The sequence below is a fragment of the Nuphar pumila genome, chromosome 12 (genome assembly GCF_984573655.1).
Source record: "Nuphar pumila chromosome 12, dmNupPumi1.hap1.1, whole genome shotgun sequence".
NCBI lineage: Eukaryota > Viridiplantae > Streptophyta > Magnoliopsida > Nymphaeales > Nymphaeaceae > Nuphar > Nuphar pumila.
In genome coordinates, this window is record NC_143260.1 from 15,663,252 (window position 1) to 15,683,538 (window position 20,287).

The window sequence follows — 20,287 nt, forward strand, 5'->3', positions numbered from 1 at the left end:
ATAATGAAGCTCGATCTCAAGATAAAAAATATAAAGTAAAAGAAGTTGGTGCTAAGGTAAACATGATTGAATACAAACCAAAGTTCAAATCCGAAGTTGGGAATAAGAATAAAAATCCAAGTTTATTGCTAAAAAAAATTTGTTTCTTGTTTCACTTGTGATAAACTACGTCACTATACGAGAGAATGCCAACACAAGAAAAAAATCTAAGGCAATAAAGTTAGTAAACCTGATGACCTGGTGATTATAGTTAGTGAGATATTCATGATCAATTCATATAAAGGGTGGTACATGAATTCTGGATCAACGATCCATTCATGCAATAATAGAAGTATGTTCAAAACATACAAAACTATGGGGGAAGACCATAAAATCTATATGGGAGACAAACATGAGGCTAAGATTTATGAAAAAGGGAGTGCGAAACTTTATTTTACTTCTAAAAAATGCTTAACCCTCCAAAATATGTATCATGTACCTACCATGACAAATAACCTTGTATTTGCCTATCTGGTTACAACTCATGATTTTAAAGTTGTTTTGGAATTTGATAGTATTGTACTGTCGAAGAACCATAAGTTTGTAGGAAAAGGCTATGCTACCAGTGTATTGTTCAAGCTCAATTTGATGAATAAAGTTGATTGTATTTTTGTTTATATGCTTTACTTGTATGATTTATAGCATGCTAGATTAGGACATGTAAATTATAAATCTTTGAGAAACGTGAGAACTTAGGACTTATTCCTAAATGCAAAACTAAATATGTTAGAAAATGTGATGTTTGTATTCAAATAAAGTTTGCAAAAAAGCTATTTCAAAGTGTTGAAAGAACTTCTAAACTATTAGATTTAATACACAGTGATGTATGTGATTTGAAAAATACTCTAACTCATTGGGGTAACAATTATTTTATAATCTTTATTGATGATTTCTCAAAATATGTTTATCTATATCATGAAAACAAAAGATAAATCATTTGAAAATTTTAAGATTTTTAAAGCTGAGGTTGAAAACTTTCATAATTATAAAATAAATCTGATAGACGTGGTGAATATTTATCAAATGATTTCATTAAATTTTGTGATAATCATGGAATACATAAACAATATATTGGTTCATATACTCCTCAACATAATAGTGTAGTTGAACGTAAGAGTTGAACGTAAGAATAAGACTTTTATAGATATGGTTAATTCAATGCTTATTAGTTATGGTATAGATTATAATCTATAGGGTGATGCATTGCTAAGTTTATATTATATTTTAAATAGAGTTTCATATTCTAAGTCAAACACTACGTCATATGAACTTTAGAAAAGTAGAAAACTAAATTTAAATTATTTAAAATGAAAGATGTACACAAATAAGCAAATCAATGTATTGGTTTGTTGAAAAGACAATTTAGGGATTACACGTCGATGGGCATGGCCACAACAACGCCTATGTGCAATGCTCATTCTGGTGCCTTCAACAAACACCCACTATCGACGTTGGATCAGATGACAGAAAGCCAGTCATTTGCAAAGTCTTCCAACTATGCCCTAGATAGCGAAGGTGGTCGTTCATCAATTGCTCCCTCCTCTTCTTGTGCTCCACTGAAGCAACTGCAGGTGGGAGGATCCAGCCACCCCTCCCAGTCTGGTAGCCAACCACCAAACAGTGTGGGTTGGATAGGTTCCCACATGTTGATCCACCCATGCCCACCAATGCTGATGAGAGAGGGTGTTCTCCTCCCTCTCTCTTCATTTATCAGTGGACATTGGTGGGACCGTCGGCAACACCTCGCCCGGTGATCTATCGTCGGACAGGAGTGTCCACCGTCCGACCAACCCACCAGCAGGGCACGATCCCTCGTTGTTGGCAGCAGGTCATAACCCCTCTTCTCCCTTTTCCTCTGGTGATTCTGGTGGATTACAGCAGACACGCGAATGACACCCGCCCCGATGATCCATCGTTGGGCAGGGGAGCAACAATAGCCTAACCAGCCAGAGCCCGCCACCGGTCGCTGACGGGTATGGGATTTTGCCCAAGCCAACCGATGGGAGAGGACTACTTGTATTTTTCTAACATGGGAAATGGTAGAACTAGGCGAACCAGTTGTTTTAATTGATTTGATCCAATAATCGAGACTCAATGTGGTCTGATCACTTAAAACCTGGTTTATGCAAGTTCGATTCCCGTCCTGAAGCCACTGATCCATCACATGGTGGGCCCAGCCTTTGACCCAAGACCCATCTAATCCTACTACGATCCATTTAAGGTAATTGATTCTAAATGGATCAAAGAGCCTTTTAAGTTGGATCATCTTAATTTTCTCCATGCCCTATATGAAGATCTGTTCATTTATTTGTATCAACCACTTGTTGATTGAATCATTATTTATCACTTGATTGGATATTCTTAGGATCTGATTTCATCAGAGTGTTCATAGATTTGCATATCTCAAAAGTTGCAATAATTTATTATTTTCTTTGTTAAAAAGGAATTAGAAGAAGTGCAAAAGAGATTAAGACTTGAGGGCATCAACTCAGAGAGAACGATGCAGGAGCAAAGTAGAAGATTTGGGTTCATAAGGATTCATTTAGATTTTAGATTTTTTGATATGTTTTTGTATTTTGATATTGGATCATTGTGCTTAATCTATATCTTTAAGATAAGTGTTATCTTTTTAGAAGTTTAACTGATTAGGTAATTTGCTTTAATTAGAATTAGGTAAAATCTCAACTATTTATAGATGGAGGATCTTTGTAGATGGACAGTTGAATGAGAAGAATTAGTTATTTTTATTTTCTTTAATACATTAGTTTATTGTTGAGTTTCCATTATTCTTGTTTTTGTAGTTAGATTCTCGTAAGAGTAGGGTAACATAGCATTCTCGGATTCGAGAGTGCATCACCAATGCATTGGCAAAGCTACCCACTTCAACAACATCAAGTTAATTTGGCTTGCAAACAGTAGGTTTGGAGTTGCTTGTAACCATGCATTTTTTTTTAACAAGTGTGTGATCTTTTTTAGATAGGTTTGGAGCAATGTTGTCAGTATCGGTATTGACCCTGTATTGTTTGGCCAAGGATTTAGGTGAATCGGCCAATACAGATACTCAAGTGAATCATTCTGAATTGGTTAAAAAAATAATTAAAAATTATTATGTGTCAATGTGACACGTGTTAAAGACATTAAAATAATATTAAAAATAATTTTAAGTATTTTTTTTGTTTTTTTTTTAAATAGCCGATTCGGGGGTATATCATATCGATTTTCTTCCAATACCCACAGATACTAACAACATTGGTCTGGAGTTCAAATAATATTACTTTCAGATTTACAATAAAAACAAGCCAAGCTTGAACACCTCAGGTTCGGTTCGTGCAGCTTGTATAGCGTTGAAAACGTACATCTCGTAGTGTAATGCAATGAAAAGTTGACCTAATAAAAGCGTGGTGATGACGGACTCTAACCATTAGTGACACATATTGGGATATTTTTAAAAGAATTTTGTGACATTTAATCAATCATTTAAAGTACTAAGAGATGCTTTCAGTCTTTTTAAATTATCATGATTTGATTGTGATATTTACGTTTTTATCAGCTATATCCTTAGAAAAAAAATTTGTAGAAAAATTAAAAAAATCCAATTTCTCATTAAATTTTAGCTGCTGTCGGTTCATCACTATTCGAATCCCACTTTTTATCGAGTCCGGATCAGGTGCAATCACATGACACAAAATTTGTGCATTAAGCACCTGATCGCCCTCCATCAGGTCTTGGGCCCCACAACTGACATGCCCTATCCCCCAAGATGGAGGGTGATCAAATGTGGTCAAATACCATATTAATCAGATGTTGGCTAAACGGATTTTAATGTAAATTTGGATTTGGATGATGAAAAGCTCACACCCGGACCACTTTTTCACATAACCTATTTGGGTTTATGTCAAATTCAGATATTTATCATATTCAGTAGCAAAAACTGAAAACCATATTTGCATCGGATTATAATCGGATATGGTTTTGGCTTACCAAATGCAACTAAACGGAATCGAATTCGGTCAGATACCGGACAAATCCCATTCATTGACATCCCTAACTAGCAGGATTATACACTTTTTCTGTCGAATAAAAGGTAGCAGACAGTTGGATCCATATGGACTGTGGATCCAAACTCAGGTTGCTATGGCAAACAGTTTTCTTAGGGTGCATTTGAGAGCTCGGATCATATATAGATCCAAGGATCTGAACATGGAATAGGTGTCTTATAATGTGGCGTGGGGCCCATGCTTACATACGAGCTACTCTATATGGGTCCAGTTATGATCCATCCTGTCTCATTTTGTCCCATAGCAAAAATCCCTTGTAGATAAAAATTTAGACCTCTGAACCTGATCCCTAACGCTTTACTGTGTCCATCCGACTTAGCCTTCTGGATCCATCACATCTGAAAATTGGATCCAGATCAGTATTTACTATGACACAGAAGTTTAGTATCCCTCTACCAAGACGGGTTCCAGTCATCCCTATCATTGTACCTCATCCGAGAGAATCTTATTGATGCAAGTTGTTTTGATTAAATCTGAGCCCTTAGATGTGATATATATGATTTTTTAGTGGAAAATCGGCATTTAATTGAATCGTCGGAATCTGACCTGTGCAGGATTTTTCAGTAATTCAAAAGTTAATAGCTGTAAAAAGTTAAACTAAACATGAATAGTGTTTTCGCATCGAAGAAAAAAAAAAAACAGGATCCAAGAGTCAACTTCTATCAAACCAACCATGTTGGATCTATCCACAAGGTCAGATTTGATCAAAACAAATTGCAACAATGAGATCATATGGCATAGATGTAAGTGTTGGAATTGAGGTTGGATACCCGACCGAATCCAAATCTATTTAATCAGATTTAGTTGCCTTTGCCAAAGTCGGATCTGATTAATAATTTGATTTGAATTAGGTATCCACTCTTGTGTCTAAATCTGAGTAAAATCTCAATCCTACTAAAATAGGAATTCAAATACATGTAAACGTTGGATTTTAAGCTAGTCAGATTCGGATTCAATCTTAACTGACCTCATTTTGATTCTGAACCCAGATTTGGATCCTATTATTGTATAATTGATTAAGTCGAATTCAGTAATGCCTAGATCCGAACAGAGTCCAACCCATTTACATCCCTAAGCATGACAATAGGGAGAATATTGGGGTTGATTGGATTCCTTTCTCCTTCTACCTCCTCCAAAGATGACCTCATGTTGTTACTCTTATGTAAATCTTCAAAAAAAAAAAAGTCATAAAAAAAATCTTGCAAGAATTATATTTTAAGTAACAGCGAAAGCTAGCGCGATTAGGTCTTTGATCTTGAGGGTAATTTGTTTGTATAAATATAAAAAAATAATATAGTTTTACATAAAATGCAAATGCATAATATAGTTCAAAAGCTCTGAAATTAATGCTTTTATCAGTTAGTATTGCGATGAAAAAAAGATATTTAAAAAGATATAGTTTATTAAAATAGATTTATAATTACCTACAATAGAGTAGTTGTTTTGACACAATCTAACCTTATAAATGTGTTCAGCATACTTGATTTGGTAGGACTTGAATCTTGGATTATGTTCTTCAAAAAAAAATAAAAAATTTTATGAGTTGAAAAAATCGATACATTCATGGCCATTGATTTTTGGATCGCCAAAAAAACAGATTCCAGGGTTCCAAAAGTCACTAAATAAAACAAGTAAATAACATTTATGGTGTTAGAAGTGAGAAAAAAAAATAAAGGAAGGGATTCTGCCACTTTGCGTGGTCGTACAAATAAATTTTCTTTGTAAATATTACATTTTTTATATGATGTTTTTTAATATATCATCATAAAATTTTGGTATTTTGAATATATTGGATATGACTTCTAATCTATGTTATGGGAGGTGACACGAGGACATTGAGATTGACACGTAAAGTGAATATTTAACTATGTTTCTAATATTTTTAATGATTTTTAGTTTTATTTTAGTAAAAATGCATTTTTAATATTAAAATATTAAAACTTAATTTTTATTGATTAGAAATTTAAAAAATACGTGTCCTCGTGTCTTATTGTTCAAAAAAACTTCAAACTTTCGAGTGGAATCTGCATCACGTGTCTCTGTGATCATGCCGAGTCTGAGAGTGGCTTCAGTGAAAGAGCTATCTTTTCACTTTTACCAACGCCGTAGTTGATAGTTATATGAGCATATGATGATCGAATTATAATAGTAAGAAGAAGAAATTTATAAAACAGAAAAAATAGAAATTAAAGAAATAATCCAGCTTTGTAACTACCGTCTTCTTCCTCAACTTTTCGCCCTCTTCACCTCCTCCATTTTGCAGGCGCTTCTTGTCCTTCCTCTCCCTTCTCAGATCGGGATTGTCGCGTGTCTCGGCTAGACGGATCGCCGGTCGGCCGCCGGGGAGATTGGTTCGGAGGCGCCGGAATCTGTCGCCTCTTTCTATGTGAGTCTCTATTTCCGATGGCTGAGTCGGCCGAGATTAAGAGTTTTTTTTTTAAGTTTTATATTTTATGTGTTGGAGTTTGATCTGTTGTGGATTGCACGTGCTTCAGTGAAATTAGGGTTTCCTGGGGAGAAGTAACAGAATTTTGTGATTGAGGCTTGTTTTTTTCTTTTCTTTTGGTTGGGTATTGGATTGCTCTGACGTGATTTAAGGTTCGCAGCGGAGATATAGGGGAAATGTGTTGAGGATTAGGGTTCCTATGAGTACTAAGCAAGGATGTGGGATCTAGGGTTTGGTGATAACTGGCGTGGCGGGGCTTTTTGTGTGCTCTCTTCTTGGTTCATCATCGTTGTTGATGGATATATTCAGATAGATCGGCCGAAGGCGTATCGGATTATTCGGTTTGCGGGGGTCTGGTTGGATTGGGGTTCGGGGTTTGGGTTTTGTTCCCTTAATTTAGCGATTGCGTATTTGGGTTTTGACGAGGGTTGGGCATGGATTGTGATTAATGCTATTGATAGAGTTTCTTCTGGTGCATTTTTTGGGTCTCCTGTGGTTAATTGTTGATATATGGGGTTTATCTGCTACTTTTGTTACCTAATTGTTCTTTGGAGTGGTTTAAAGTTAGCTGCTTATAGCGATCATGTGTATTTTGTCGCTAATCTTCTCCATCGATGTTCTTCTATTGAGTGTTGTCTGTGTTCCTTTCTGTTTTATTGTATGCATGCATTTGATTTTTTTTTTTTGTGGAAAAAAGAGTTCCGGTGATTGATAGACTTTCATGAGTGCTTTTAAATCCAGCGTTTAATTGCTGATTTGTTGTGTGTCAAATCCTAAATCAAATGCACATTTTCTAGACTTTTTTTCAGCCAGTTGCAGATCCCTGTTTTTGTTTCTTTGTTGCCAAATGACTTGTTTTTCTAATTTATGCTTGTCCTGTTAGAGTCTATGATTCCTGCTGTAACTGTTGAGTTCAGCAAAAAGGGTATAATTAGTGGCCCAGGATGAGTATCTATATTCTTTGCTTTAATCAAGATTTATGTCATTCCTTCGTGTTTGTTTTCCTTTCAGCATATGTGTTTTGAGTGGTGTAAGTGTGCCCTGCCGATAAACAGCCGCAATGGAAGCAACTCAGATCCTTTTGAATGCCCAGTCTGTGGATGGTAATGTGCGCAAACATGCTGAGGAAAGTCTCAAGCGATTTCAAGATCAAAACTTTCCTGGTTTTTTGTTGTCTCTATCTGGGGAATTATCCAATGATGAGAAGCCCATGGATAGCCGTAAGCTTGCTGGTTTGATTCTGAAGAACTCGTTAGATGCTAAAGGACTGCATCGGAAAGCTGAGTTGGTTCAAAGATGGTTGTCTCTGGATGCGTCAGTGAAGGCCCAAATCAAGGATTGCTTGTTAAGGACCCTTAGTTCACCTGCGTTTGATGCCCGATCTACTGCCTCACAGGTCATTGCCAAGATTGCTGGCATCGAATTGAGGAACAACCAGTGGCATGAGCTTGTCAGTACACTTACTTTAAGCATTTCAGGCCTACCGGATCAAGTGCCTTCTCTTGTCAAACAAGCCACCTTGGAGACCCTTGGGTACTTGTGTGAAGAAGTTTCTCCTGAGATACTTGTGCAAGATGAAGTGAATTCTATTCTTACAGCTGTTGTTCAGGGCATGAACTCTACCGAGGGTAATGGGATCAGGCTTGCTGCCACTCGTGCCCTTTATAATGCTTTGAGCTTTGCCAGAACGAATTTTGAGAATGATATGGAAAGAGACTACATTATGAGGGTTGTCTGTGAGGCAACTTTGTCTCCAGAAGTGAAGATTCGCCAGGCTGCATTTGAATGTCTAGTTTCCATCTCTTCCATTTATTACAATAAGCTTGCACCCTACATACAAGATGTGTTCAATATCACTGCAAAAGCTGTGAAGGAAGATGAAGAGCCTGTAGCTCTTCAAGCGATTGAATTTTGGAGTTCTATATGTGATGAGGAGATTGATGTATTGGACGAATATGGTGGTGAATTTAGTGGGGAATCTGATATTCCTTGTTTTTATTTTATTAAGCAGGCACTTCCTGCCCTAGTTCCTATGTTGCTGGAGACACTATTGAAGCAGGAAGAAGACCAAGATCAGGATGAAGGGGCTTGGAATCTCTCAATGGCTGGGGGTACATGCTTGGGCTTGGTCTCACGGACAGTTGGCGATGATGTTGTCTCACTTGTGATGCCTTTTGTCGAAGAGAACATCTCAAAACCAGAATGGAGGCGAAGGGAAGCAGCCACATATGCATTTGGCTCTATTTTGGAGGGTCCATCTCCAGACAAGCTCACTCCTCTTGTCAACCTTGCCCTTGAATTCATGCTTCATGCTATGAAGGATGAGAATAATCACGTGAAAGACACCACTGCCTGGACCCTGTGCAGAACCTTTGAATTCCTTCATGGCCCGACCATGGAGGCCCCAGTGATTACGCAATCCAACTTCCCTCACATCCTCTCACTTCTGATCGAGGGTATGAAAGATGTCCCTAATGTTGCTGAAAAATTATGCGGTGCCCTTTATTTTCTTGCCCAAGGTTATGAAGACATGGGTGCCTCTTCTCTGTTGACACCTTTCTTTCATAACATTGTCGAGGCTCTTCTTAGTACTGCTCACAGAGAAGATGCAGGAGAGTCCCGGTTACGCACGTCTGCTTATGAAACACTAAATGAAATTGTCAGGTGTTCAACAGAGGTGACTGCTCCTATTGTCATTCAACTTATTCCCGTCTTCTTGATGGAACTCAAGCAGACCCTTGAGATGCAAAAACTATCATCTGAGGAGAGAGAGAAACAAAATGAATTGCAGGGTCTTCTTTGTGGGTGCTTACAGGTGATCATCCAGAAGCTGGTTGCTTCAGAATCTACAAAGTATGGTCTATTGCAGTATGCAGATCAGATGATGGCTCTTTTCCTCGGAGTGTTTGCATGTAGAAATGCAACGGTTCATGAGGAGGCGATGCTTGCTATTGGTGCCCTGGCGTACGCAACAGGAACCGACTTTAACAAGTATATGCCAGAGTTCTATCCATATCTGGAAATGGGCCTTCAGAATTTCGAAGAATATCAAGTGTGCGCCATTACTGTTGGTGTGGTTGGTGACATATGTAGGGCTTTGGATGAGAAGGTGTTCCCTTATTGTGATGGAATCATGACTCAGCTTCTAAAGGACTTGTCAAGCAATCAGCTACATCGTTCTGTGAAGCCTCCAATCTTCTCATGTTTTGGTGATATAGCATTGGCCATAGGTGAAAATTTTGACAAGTATTTGGTGTATGCAATGCCGATGCTCCAGGGTGCAGCGGAGCTGTCACTCCAACCTGCAAGTGCTGATGATGAAATGATTGAGTACAACAATCAATTAAGGAATGGGATCTTGGAAGCATACTCGGGGATATTTCAAGGTTTCAAGAACTCTCCGAAAACCCAGCTGCTGATGCCCTACGCACCTCACATCCTTCAATTTTTGGATAACATATATCATGAAAAAGACATGTGAGTGTTGTTCGAGTTTTCCAATGTTGTTTTCTATCTTGTTTTTAAACAAGTGAATTGCTAAATGCATCCTGTAATTTGTTACACTTTGTCTTACAGGGATGATGCGGTGACAAAAGCTGCAGTTGGTGTTCTGGGAGACTTGGCAGACACATTGAGTGCAAATGCTGCTCCTTTGCTCCGGCAGTCACTGTTTTGCAAGGATTTTGTAGATGAATGCTTATCATCAGATGATCACTTGATCAAAGAGACTGCTGAGTGGGTGCATATGACTGTGAGCCGGGTTGTTTCGGGTTGATGGTGATCGCTATGCTTGTAATGCTAACAAGTCCTTGCATTTGTTTGTGTTGTGTGCTGTTGGGGGATTTCATACATGCATGTGTCGGTTGCCTTGCTCTCATCAAGGTTGGCAGCAGCGTCAGAGGTCCTTAGTGAAGGGCTTCTATGTCAGCATCATCAGAGTTTGGGAGTTGCAGGAGAAAGTTGGAGTCAGGTTTTGGTTGCAGGCAATTAGGTTATCATTGAATAACCTGCCACTACTAATTTGGTCATTTCAACATGAGCTTGCAGAATGGGTCAAAGGCTGGTAGACTGGTCTTCTGGGAAGTAACAGAGGTTGGTTGCTCTTTACTTAACAATGAGCACAGATGCAGTTTCTTTTTTCGTGTCCAGCCATCGTGTGGAACACCGAATCGCATCGGCATCAGATGTACTCTCCAACTCTTGGCATACCTCGAGACAGTGCTCCTTGATGTGATAAGAAAGAGGGGCGATTCAAGCGCAGCTGGTCATCATTTGGGTAAATGGGAATCCTTCTTTTACCATGGCTCCTGCACGTCTCTAAAGTTTTGTAACAGTATCACTTGCATTATTTCATGTAGTCCGTTGATGCCAGTCATGTAATTGCATGGATGGCATTCTGTTCTTTCAAGTCATACTCTTGTACATGACTCTCTGGAACCAATTTCCAGATGCATATTTATCATGGTCTTTTTACATGAATCCATGTTTTGTCTCACTTCAGGCACTAATTATTGATCCTTGATCACGTTTTGGACCTTTGGTGTGTGTGTGTGTGTGGTGCATTGTTGTTGATTTGTTTCTTAGTTCTGTCTTTGTTTACTTCATTTGCATCCATCTTTTTTTTTTCTTTTTTGTTTTCTTGAACTCCCTCATGCTATTGAAACGAAGGAAACTGGGCCCCAATTCTGAGGTTATGTTTATTTGTAACTTCAATTCTATCAAATGTCTGTTACATAAATTGAGAACCCTTTTTTCGAGGATAATAAATCGAGAAATGAGAACCTTTAAGCAGGTAGTAGTGTTTTAGTGTTTACTCTTTCGTATGATTTTCCTTTTCCTTTTTCTTTTCTTGTTTTCCTCTTCTTTTTTGAGGGGTGACTGTGAATTGTGTATGGGCCTCAAAACTGCACCAGAGGGACTACAACATGATCAAACAAATTGTTTAGCCGAGAAGATGTTGGGTTACAGGGTACTTGCCCTAACAAGTTGTGTGAACCAAATATGAGTTTATGACACGTGACAAGAAGTAACAATCCCAAAAATTGGCTCTCGGTAGACTTAGATTTTAATCCGGTTGTGAGCATAGCTATGAGCATCGCTGATATTTTGTGTTATTGTGATTTTAACGTGATATTAATGCGTTAAGAAACGATTTTGCAATTTTTGATATCTTTATATTATATCATAATTATATATTTTATTTTTTGTATATATTGATGTTTTCTCAGATTTTCTAGAGAAGAAGCAAATTTTATCGTGAGATTTTCCCTGCAGAAATCGTCACGAGAACGAGATTTTGTGAGTTGTGACCGACGGTGAGACGTTCATTTCACTCTTTCTAAAACCAAGTGGTGTATGGGGTTTCATCCGGTCGGATATGACTGGTCTCGACCTGTACCAGATCCGATAAGCTCTGGTTTTCCTAAATATTATAAAGCAGAAGCAAGGGCATCAAGTGCCAAAATTTGGATTCTTTATAACTTTTTTTAATTGACATGATTTTCCTAAAAGAAAGAAAGAGTGGATAATAATAGCTCACTGATAGTGTGCTCTTGCGCCCTTTATAGACAGAACTGAGGAGTCGTTAGAATGTGTTTATTGGAAATATGTTTATCGAAGTATGAAGAGAGATTTTTGTGGGGGATTTGAATTCTTTTTTAAATCTCATTGTATGAATGTGATCTACATGTTCCGATTCATGGGGACCGGCTCTTAATTTGGCTGATTAAGACACATAAACAAGATATTTTCAAGCTTATAAAAGCCATCGTAAATATTCGAGCATTCAAAATTTGTATTTTTCACAGGAAATACACGATCTGAAAGTTGATTACTAGCAAACAGATCGTGTCGGTTGGATTCACACAAAAAAATTGTTGAAAATACCTAGTTCATAATCTGGTAAACATATTCTAGTAACACCTGAAGAGGGTATTTAACTATATAGACGTGATTACACCCGGCTTTGGCTTCACGGCAAGGGCTGGTTGCGAACTCTTGATTTTACTGTCAACTTGGTGACGTTCACGAATTGTCCTAACAAATGCATATAGCCCCCGTGACCATTAGCTCTTTATGATTATTAAAATGTAAGTTGGTGATTTGGCTATAATTCACAATTTACTCGGTTAAATGGGATTTACCCAAGATTATCTTAATCGAGTTTGACTGACCTGTTTTGTGGCTGATTAAGCACGATTTCCCCAGGATCAGTTACTGCGTTGTAGACAATTATCAGTTTATTATTGTGTTGAAATCGTATATTTTATTTTCCTCTCAAGAAAGTGTTGGATCGTACGATTCCAATGTGGGTGACTCAATGCTCGGATCCACCTGATGTCACTTGCGATTTTCTTTTGTTCCTCTTCTCTGCGTTGTCGTTTGCTCGCAACAAGGTCGGTGCCTGAAGTTGAAGAAGCCAGCCGGAATGGAGGCAAAACGACTCTATCTCTTGCTAAAAACTCAGTCAACTCCCATAAAGAAGAGTTCAATCACTGTTGCTCAATTGTTTATTATGTGCTGATTATGCAAAAAAAGGTTCCCCATCATCATCAAAGTAAATATCTCTTCTCGGTATCAAATATTCCATGGAATCAGCTCAACAGACGAGAGAGCGCCGAAAAAAACATCAACATTACTAAGGTAGGGAATCAATAAAAAGTTGAGCCCACAAAAACAACAACAACAGACCCCAAAAAAAGGGCCGAAAGCACAAAAGCAAAACATAAAAATAGGAGAACATAGAGATCAGTCATGGTCTTGAGGAAGAGAAGGCGGCTGAAGGGGGTGGATAACATGGGAGGAGATGCATAGAATGGTGTACACATCAGCCAAGATGCAATGAGTGAGCTTATTGAAAGCAATCAAAATTTGACGGAAGATCACATTGTTGTGAGTCATCCACACAGCCCACTAAGAAGTAAGAAGCCAAGTTCTCCAGATCAGCCGCCACTGCTTGCAACTGTGAACCCGCGATGGACCCCATAGAAGATCGAACACGAAGGATTCCTGTCTCACGATTACTTTAGGCTGATTTCGCGTACTTTTAAAGTGATTCACAAAGATTTGGCAAGCCCAAAACATATGGTAGGTTGATTCTTTCGCCGCTTGGCAAAGGACACACCTACTCGGATACTGAAAACCCAACTTTTTAAGGAAGCTATCCGTTTGTACCCTATCCTATAAAATTAATCAAGCTAAGAATCGAGAGTGAGGAGTTGGCTCATTCACCGATAAAAGACACTCAGGAAGTCAATCAGTCCCAGGAGGAAGAAGAGACCGATACAAAGTTTAGTGCACAAAACACCACTAAGCGCAATTGTCCATCGCAAAAACTGCATGTCAGGACCGGGATCATCATCTTGCATGAGGATGAAAGACATGGCCTTAAGCCACATACAACACAAGTGCGAGATATGAAGCTTGCAGGGATGATGGATATAATGGACCCACTCAAGGGAACCGTACTTAGCATGAAGTAGAGGAGCACACGGATTGCCTGGACGGTGGGTCATCCAGCATTGCTTCATGACGAGAGCAATACTCTTTAGTCTGGGAGCAAAGATCCCCAGACCACCCATACGCCTTGGTAACACCAACGAGTTCCATCCAACCAGGTGGCGCTTAGTCCGAAGGTGACAACCAGACCAAAGAAAATCCGTCATCAAACTGAAGAACTTCTTCTCCACACCCTTGGGCATCAGAAACATGGACATAAAAATTTTTGGGATAGAGGACAAGACGTGCCTAATAAGGGTAAGCTGGCCGGCGATGAAAAGATAGGAAGCCTGTTAGGAAGAAATTTTGGTCTGAACTTTTTGGATAGTGGCAGTTCAAGCAGTTGAGGGGATCCGCTTTATTTGTAAAGGGAGACCCAGATAGAAAATAGGTAAATTCGAAGTTGCGTAGCTAAAAATTTGTTGTCCGACGGCTAACAAGGAAGAAGGGGCATTGAACATGGACATGCATCATTTACTGTCATTAAGGGATAAACCCGAAAGAAAGAGAAAAAACTGAAGGATGAACTTGAATCTCAACATCTGTTGCACGGAAGCGTGGCCGAAAATGATCATGTCGTCAGCATAAATGAGAATATGATGAGGGAATTCCTGGATGCCAATGTGATCGATTATGCCTTTATCCGCTGCTCTCTTGAACAACACCACGAGACCATCGACGATGGCGTTAAATAACAAAGAGGAGAGAGGGCAGTCTTGCTGAATACCGCGCCCAAGCTTGAACTGCCTACCTCTTGCTCTCTTAAGCTTAATAAAAAAGTGGGCATTTGATACCAGCTCGCACACCCATTGAAAGAAACAACGACCGATACGAAAGTTGGAAAGCATGTGGAATAAGAAAGGCCAATGGACCGAGTCAAAGGCTTTATGGAAGTCAAGCTTGAGAGAAAAGAAAGGTTGTCCGCTGATACCAAAGAGTGAAGAATTTTTTATGCTAGGAAGAATTTCTGATGCTAGGATGAATGAGTGTTGAATCTGCCTGTGGGGGATAAAAGCGTATTGAAAATCTGAGAAGATTAGATCAGCGACGACTCTTAGCCTATTGGACAAAACCTTAACAATAATGCGGTAGAGCGCACTCATAACTGAAATTGGATGAAACCTTGAGATATCAAAGGCTGCCACATCCTTCGGGATGAGAGAGACAATGGCTAAGTGCATGTGAACCGACAACCGACAATTATGATGGAACTCAGCGAAGACATTGATAACGTCATGCTGAATGCAAGACCAAAAGATACAGAAGAAATCTACGGGAAAGCCATCGTAGACAAGAGCTTTTCATCCTAAAAGACCGCTGATAGTCGAAATGATTTCAACGTCAACAAACTTAGATTGCATAGCTCTGGCTTGAGATTGATCAATAGCCCGTACGAGAAGAGTGTCAATAGTGTCGGCGGAGGTCTGACCAGCATAAGGGGTCTTAAAATAGTGAGAAATTGCTGAAAGGATATTATCAACGGAGTAGCTGACTCCCTCAATGGAGATAGAGGGAATAACGTTCCTCCTCTGACGGTGCAAAGCGTAGGAGTGGAAGAAGCTAGTATTGTCATCACCGACCACAAGCCAATGCACACTCGCATGTTGTTTCCATCAAATTTCATCTTTGATCCGCCATGTTTACAGAAGCAAAGAAAGCTCAGTGGATATGACCTTTAAGCTTTGAATAGTCGAATAAAAAAGGGAGTCTGGGAAAGACATAGAATGATGAATGGTCGACATCTCTTGCTCTCAGGCATCCATTTGCTGGAATTTACTGATATTATAATTCAGAAGCCAAGCTTTGATCTCACGATTGAGGCAGAAAAGCTTCTCATGACACCAGACGATGGCTCTGACCGCAATAGAAGGTTTGTTCCACAAACGGTAGACCACAGATTCGAAGTCTGGCTCCTTCAGCCACCACTTTTCAAAGACGAAAGTCTTTGCAGAGGTAAAACCTTCCCCTAAACGAGTAACAACCTTGCTATGGTCCAAGACAGAAGGAGGAAGTAGGTGATGTCGGGGAGGATCTCCAGCAGATCGGGGGAAACGAGCACTCGATCGAGCAACCTGTAGCAAGGGCGAAACCTTCTATTCGATAACGAGAAAGGCTCATCGATAGGAGGAACATGGTATAGCTGCTGATGACTATTTTTAAATTGTTGTAATTTTGAAAAGATTTTTAAATGAAGAACATGTGAAAACCATACATCAAATAATAAAAACCGGTTCTCACTAGTGGATGAGACCAGGTCGAACTCAGGGAACAGAAATATTTCGTATTCAAGCACACAAATCTAAACTATTTCTTTATTGCTGAATTATAAAATGTAAAATGTATGAGAAAAGTAAAAACAACTAACTATTACAATAAATGAATACCCTTCGCAGAGGGCATAAAAGGCAATATTTACAAACCCAATTAAATTCCTAATTCTAAACTGAAAAGAAACTTCTACTCTTGTGCTTTCGTGTCAATCAATCGCTTCTGCTCCACTCCTGTGCGATCCTGCACAAATCAAATGAACACGAGCAGTACCAAAGATAGAAATAACACGTATACTAAAAAAAATACTAATTAAATGCTAGAAATATGAAAGAAATCAGGAAAGAAATCTAAATCACTAATTACAATTGAAAATTAATTCTAATTAAATCTACTAATAACTAACTAATTACAAAGCAATTAACTAACATTTTACTTAACTAACAACTAATACTTACTTAACAAAAACAGGAAAATGAATGTAAAAAAACAAAAACAGGAAAAACTGAAAAACAGAAAATTAAATGTTTAAAAGAAAGGGAAATGAATTGTTTGAAAGACCGAAAAGCAAGAGACAAAATACACTAAAACGAACTGGAAATTAATTGAATGACAAAAAATCAAGGAAGAAAACAATAATTGAAAATGAAAACAATACATAAAATATTGAATGCAAAACAGAAAAAAAATGAACAGGAAACAAGAGAAATTGAAAACAAGGAATAAAATAAAAGAAAGAAACATGAATCAGGAATGAAAAGAATGGAATAAGAATTTTAAAGAAGAAAACAGGAAATGAATTAAAAACTGGAAAATGAAATAAACGAAAGCAGAAAATGAATGTATAAAAAAAAATAGGAAAATTAAATTGAAAAAAAACAGGAAAATGAAAGGAAAAACCAACTGGAAATGACTTATAAAAAAACAGGAAATAATAAAAACAGAGAAACAGGAAAATCAATTGTAAAACAGGAATTCAATGATTCGTAACACAGAAAATTACTGAATAAAGAAAAGCAAAATTAAAAATTTCAGAAAACAAGAATATGCGATGAATAAAAAAAACATGAAAAACTGAATAAAGAACAAGAAATGAATGTAAAAGAAAACTGGAAATGAATGTAAAAACAAGAAATGACTTAATTGAAAAACAGAAAATCAAGGAATCCAAACCAGGAAGATCTCATAGATTGAAAACAGGAAGTCAAAAGAAATAAAAAAAATAGAAATTTAGCATTTGATTGCCGGACTTCAGCTATTCATTCTAGAGATCAGTCAATCGATCACTTGATTTCAGTCGATCAATCTGTTGTATCGTGAATCAGAGAAATGTAGCATATCAAGCTTTGTTGTTCAGCTGAACAACAAATCAATCTCTGTTGGACCATTGCAGAGTATTTCACGGCAAAGCAAGAAATTCCGGCAAATTCATAGTGAATCGTGACAGAAGATCACGATTCTGCAACTTGTACAAATCATTCCGACAGCTAGTCGCCGGATCAAGACTTCATCAGAATTTATCAATGGTGAACTGGAACAGAAATACAGTTCGTCCGGAAAATGATAATGAACCAGAGGCCTCTGATAGCTACCGGAGATTTCAGAAAAAAAACCATTCGTCGGATAATATTTTGATCGATCCAGATGATCGATACTTCTTTAGAAACAAATTTTTTTTTTATCAATTCAGATAATCGATATATAGAAATTAATCCAGCAAATTCAGATCAATATTTTGATCATATTATCAAAAATTATTCATCAAAACAATTTCGACAGAGCTCTGTCGATCGCTGGATTTCCCTTTGCATATGTTTAGTTTTATTTTCTTTCTTTTTATGTTTTCTTTATTTTTTTATTTTTATTAAAATTTTCTATCCTAGCATATAGATGGGTTTTTTAATTGTTTTTAATATGAAATCATGCATATTTTTATCTAAAATATCCCTAAAATATATGCATGATCAGCTGCTGCCGTTGGACAAAATCCTGAAAACTCCGCATAGAGGTAGTCGGAGAAACAAGAGGATTTGAGTCATGAATAGACAACAAGCAGTTAAAGTCCCCCATAAGAAGGTGCAACTTTCCAAAAGAACCGATAATCCTACTCAAATCAGACCATAATGCTGGTCGAAGGGGATGACGGTTGGGGCCATAGACAATAGTGACCACCGCTGTATGGGTTCCCGCTTTCAAGGAAAGGACAATCGAAAGAGAGAACATGCCATCGTCAACTTGGGAGATACCCAGAGAAGGCTTTCCGAGGATAAGAATACCACCAGCGTAGTGGACCGCGGGCTTAAAGAAAAAGTTTGCCCCTCTCTAAATTTCAGAAACGACAGAGAGAGAGAGACATTTTTTATTTTTGTTTCGCATAGGGCAATGCGATCTGGCTTTTCCTAGCGAATCCAGTTTGCCAAGAACAGACATTTTTTGGGATAATTAAGCCTTCTGATATTCCAGCATAGAGCCTTCATAGCTGAAAGTCAGCAAAACTCTGAGGGATGCGGGCTCTGGCTGAACGTCGAAGAGAACCACCAACATGGGAGGCCGAAGGGTGCCGGTTGCAACGATGCCCTCAGCGGGCATAACAAGCTCCAACACCTGATTGATGAAATGAGCTGAGAGTCGGCATATGAAGAATGACCCCATATTGGGTTGCCGCAGAGGAAGGGAGAAGGTTGGAGACCGCAACAACAGATACGTGCATGGCGCCTGAGATATGAAGCAGCTGTTGAGAGGAAAGAGACACATCGAGAAGTCGGGCAACTTCATCAACTTCGATACCCAACGTAGAAAGGAGATGGCTTTGCCCTACTGTAGGATCAACACCCACAGGATATGAGTCTCTAGAGGTAAAAGTAACTGGCTCCCCAGACGAACCTTGGCCGACTGCCAGATGCGAAGGGTGATGAAACACGAAGTCTGCGGGAGGTAGAAGGAAAGGCGCCTGCAAGCAGATCACCATGCAGTTGATAGCTCGATAGGATAGGGCATTGAAACCCATAACGTGAACCGTCAGGCCATCGAAACACCTGCATGAGAAAAGGATGAAGTGCGAGTTCCCCAAAAACTGATGCTTACGAGAGCCGCACATGTCTCTAGAAGCCATCACAAAATTGTGCAAAACGAGAGCACGGGCGGAGGCGCCGACTGATAGTGGCACAACGGCCTTGATAGTAGAGATATTGAAAACGTGAGCATGTGGAAACGGGATGGTGACAGACTGCTGGACATGAGTGTCATCATCATAGGTCAGATTCTCAGAAGCCTTGATAGCGTCAAACAAAGAGGCTCTTGGCAGTTGAAGGAATCGAGAACCGAGAAACCACCTGAGAACATAAAGGATGGTGGATTCCAAAATAACGGGTTTCTGAGAGAAGCATTAACATCAGCATGTGCCGTCAAGATACCTCTGAAAGGAGTGTCAGAATAGCAGTCATCAGAGGTAGGATTTCCACTGTCTTCGAGAGCACTTACCAAAGACGATGATGACGGTAGAGAGGAGCGAGAAATGATTGGAGTATCGGGCAAGCTTGAGTGGCCACCAAAAATAAGAGATGACGAAGATGGTGCTGCCGCTGATTGCACGAAAGCTTTTTCGGTGAACAACATGAGCAATGCATGTGACTGGTTGATCGAAACTCAAAGAGATAATGAGGCGTTGCGTTGAGGCATATGCGAATCTCTTATTATCCTATTGACTTCTGCCACAAATAGCAAGATGTAACACGCTTAGTCTTTCGGGTTGGATGCCGCCTAGGGAGAAAAGAGGTGGACATGCAAACGCCCTTCCGAAAGTGCAGACCACTTCTTCAAATAGAGAGACGAAACTGTGCTGTTGGTGATTTGATTATTTGGAATCTATTGGACTCCCCATCGCCATCAATCAAATCATGCCTGCCTCGTAAACCCAATAAAGCCCAATATGATAACACCCATCTGCAGAAAACAGCACGTCTCTCTCCCCCACATGACC

General features: G+C 38.8%; 1 protein-coding gene across 1 annotated transcript; it reads left to right on the forward strand.

The window, feature by feature from the left end:
- Positions 1-6,359: 6,359 nt before the first annotated feature.
- Positions 6,360-11,073, forward strand: LOC149820111 (importin subunit beta-1-like). The gene is made up of 3 exons (XM_089983052.1): positions 6,360-6,483; positions 7,555-10,020; positions 10,120-11,073. Exons 2-3 carry the CDS (start codon positions 7,604-7,606, stop codon positions 10,316-10,318), a joined length of 2,616 nt encoding a protein of 871 aa, XP_089839178.1. The 5' UTR covers positions 6,360-6,483; positions 7,555-7,603; the 3' UTR covers positions 10,319-11,073.
- The last annotated feature ends 9,214 nt before the right edge of the window (positions 11,074-20,287 follow it).

Excerpts from the sequence above, each read along its gene's own strand:
- LOC149820111 (XM_089983052.1), top strand. The coding sequence starts at position 7,604 with ATGGAAGCAACTCAGATCCTTTTGAATGCCCAGTCTGTGGATGGTAAT. Across the intron at positions 10,021-10,119 it reads ATATATCATGAAAAAGACAT|GGATGATGCGGTGACAAAAG; the intron begins GTGAGTGTTGTT and ends TTTGTCTTACAG.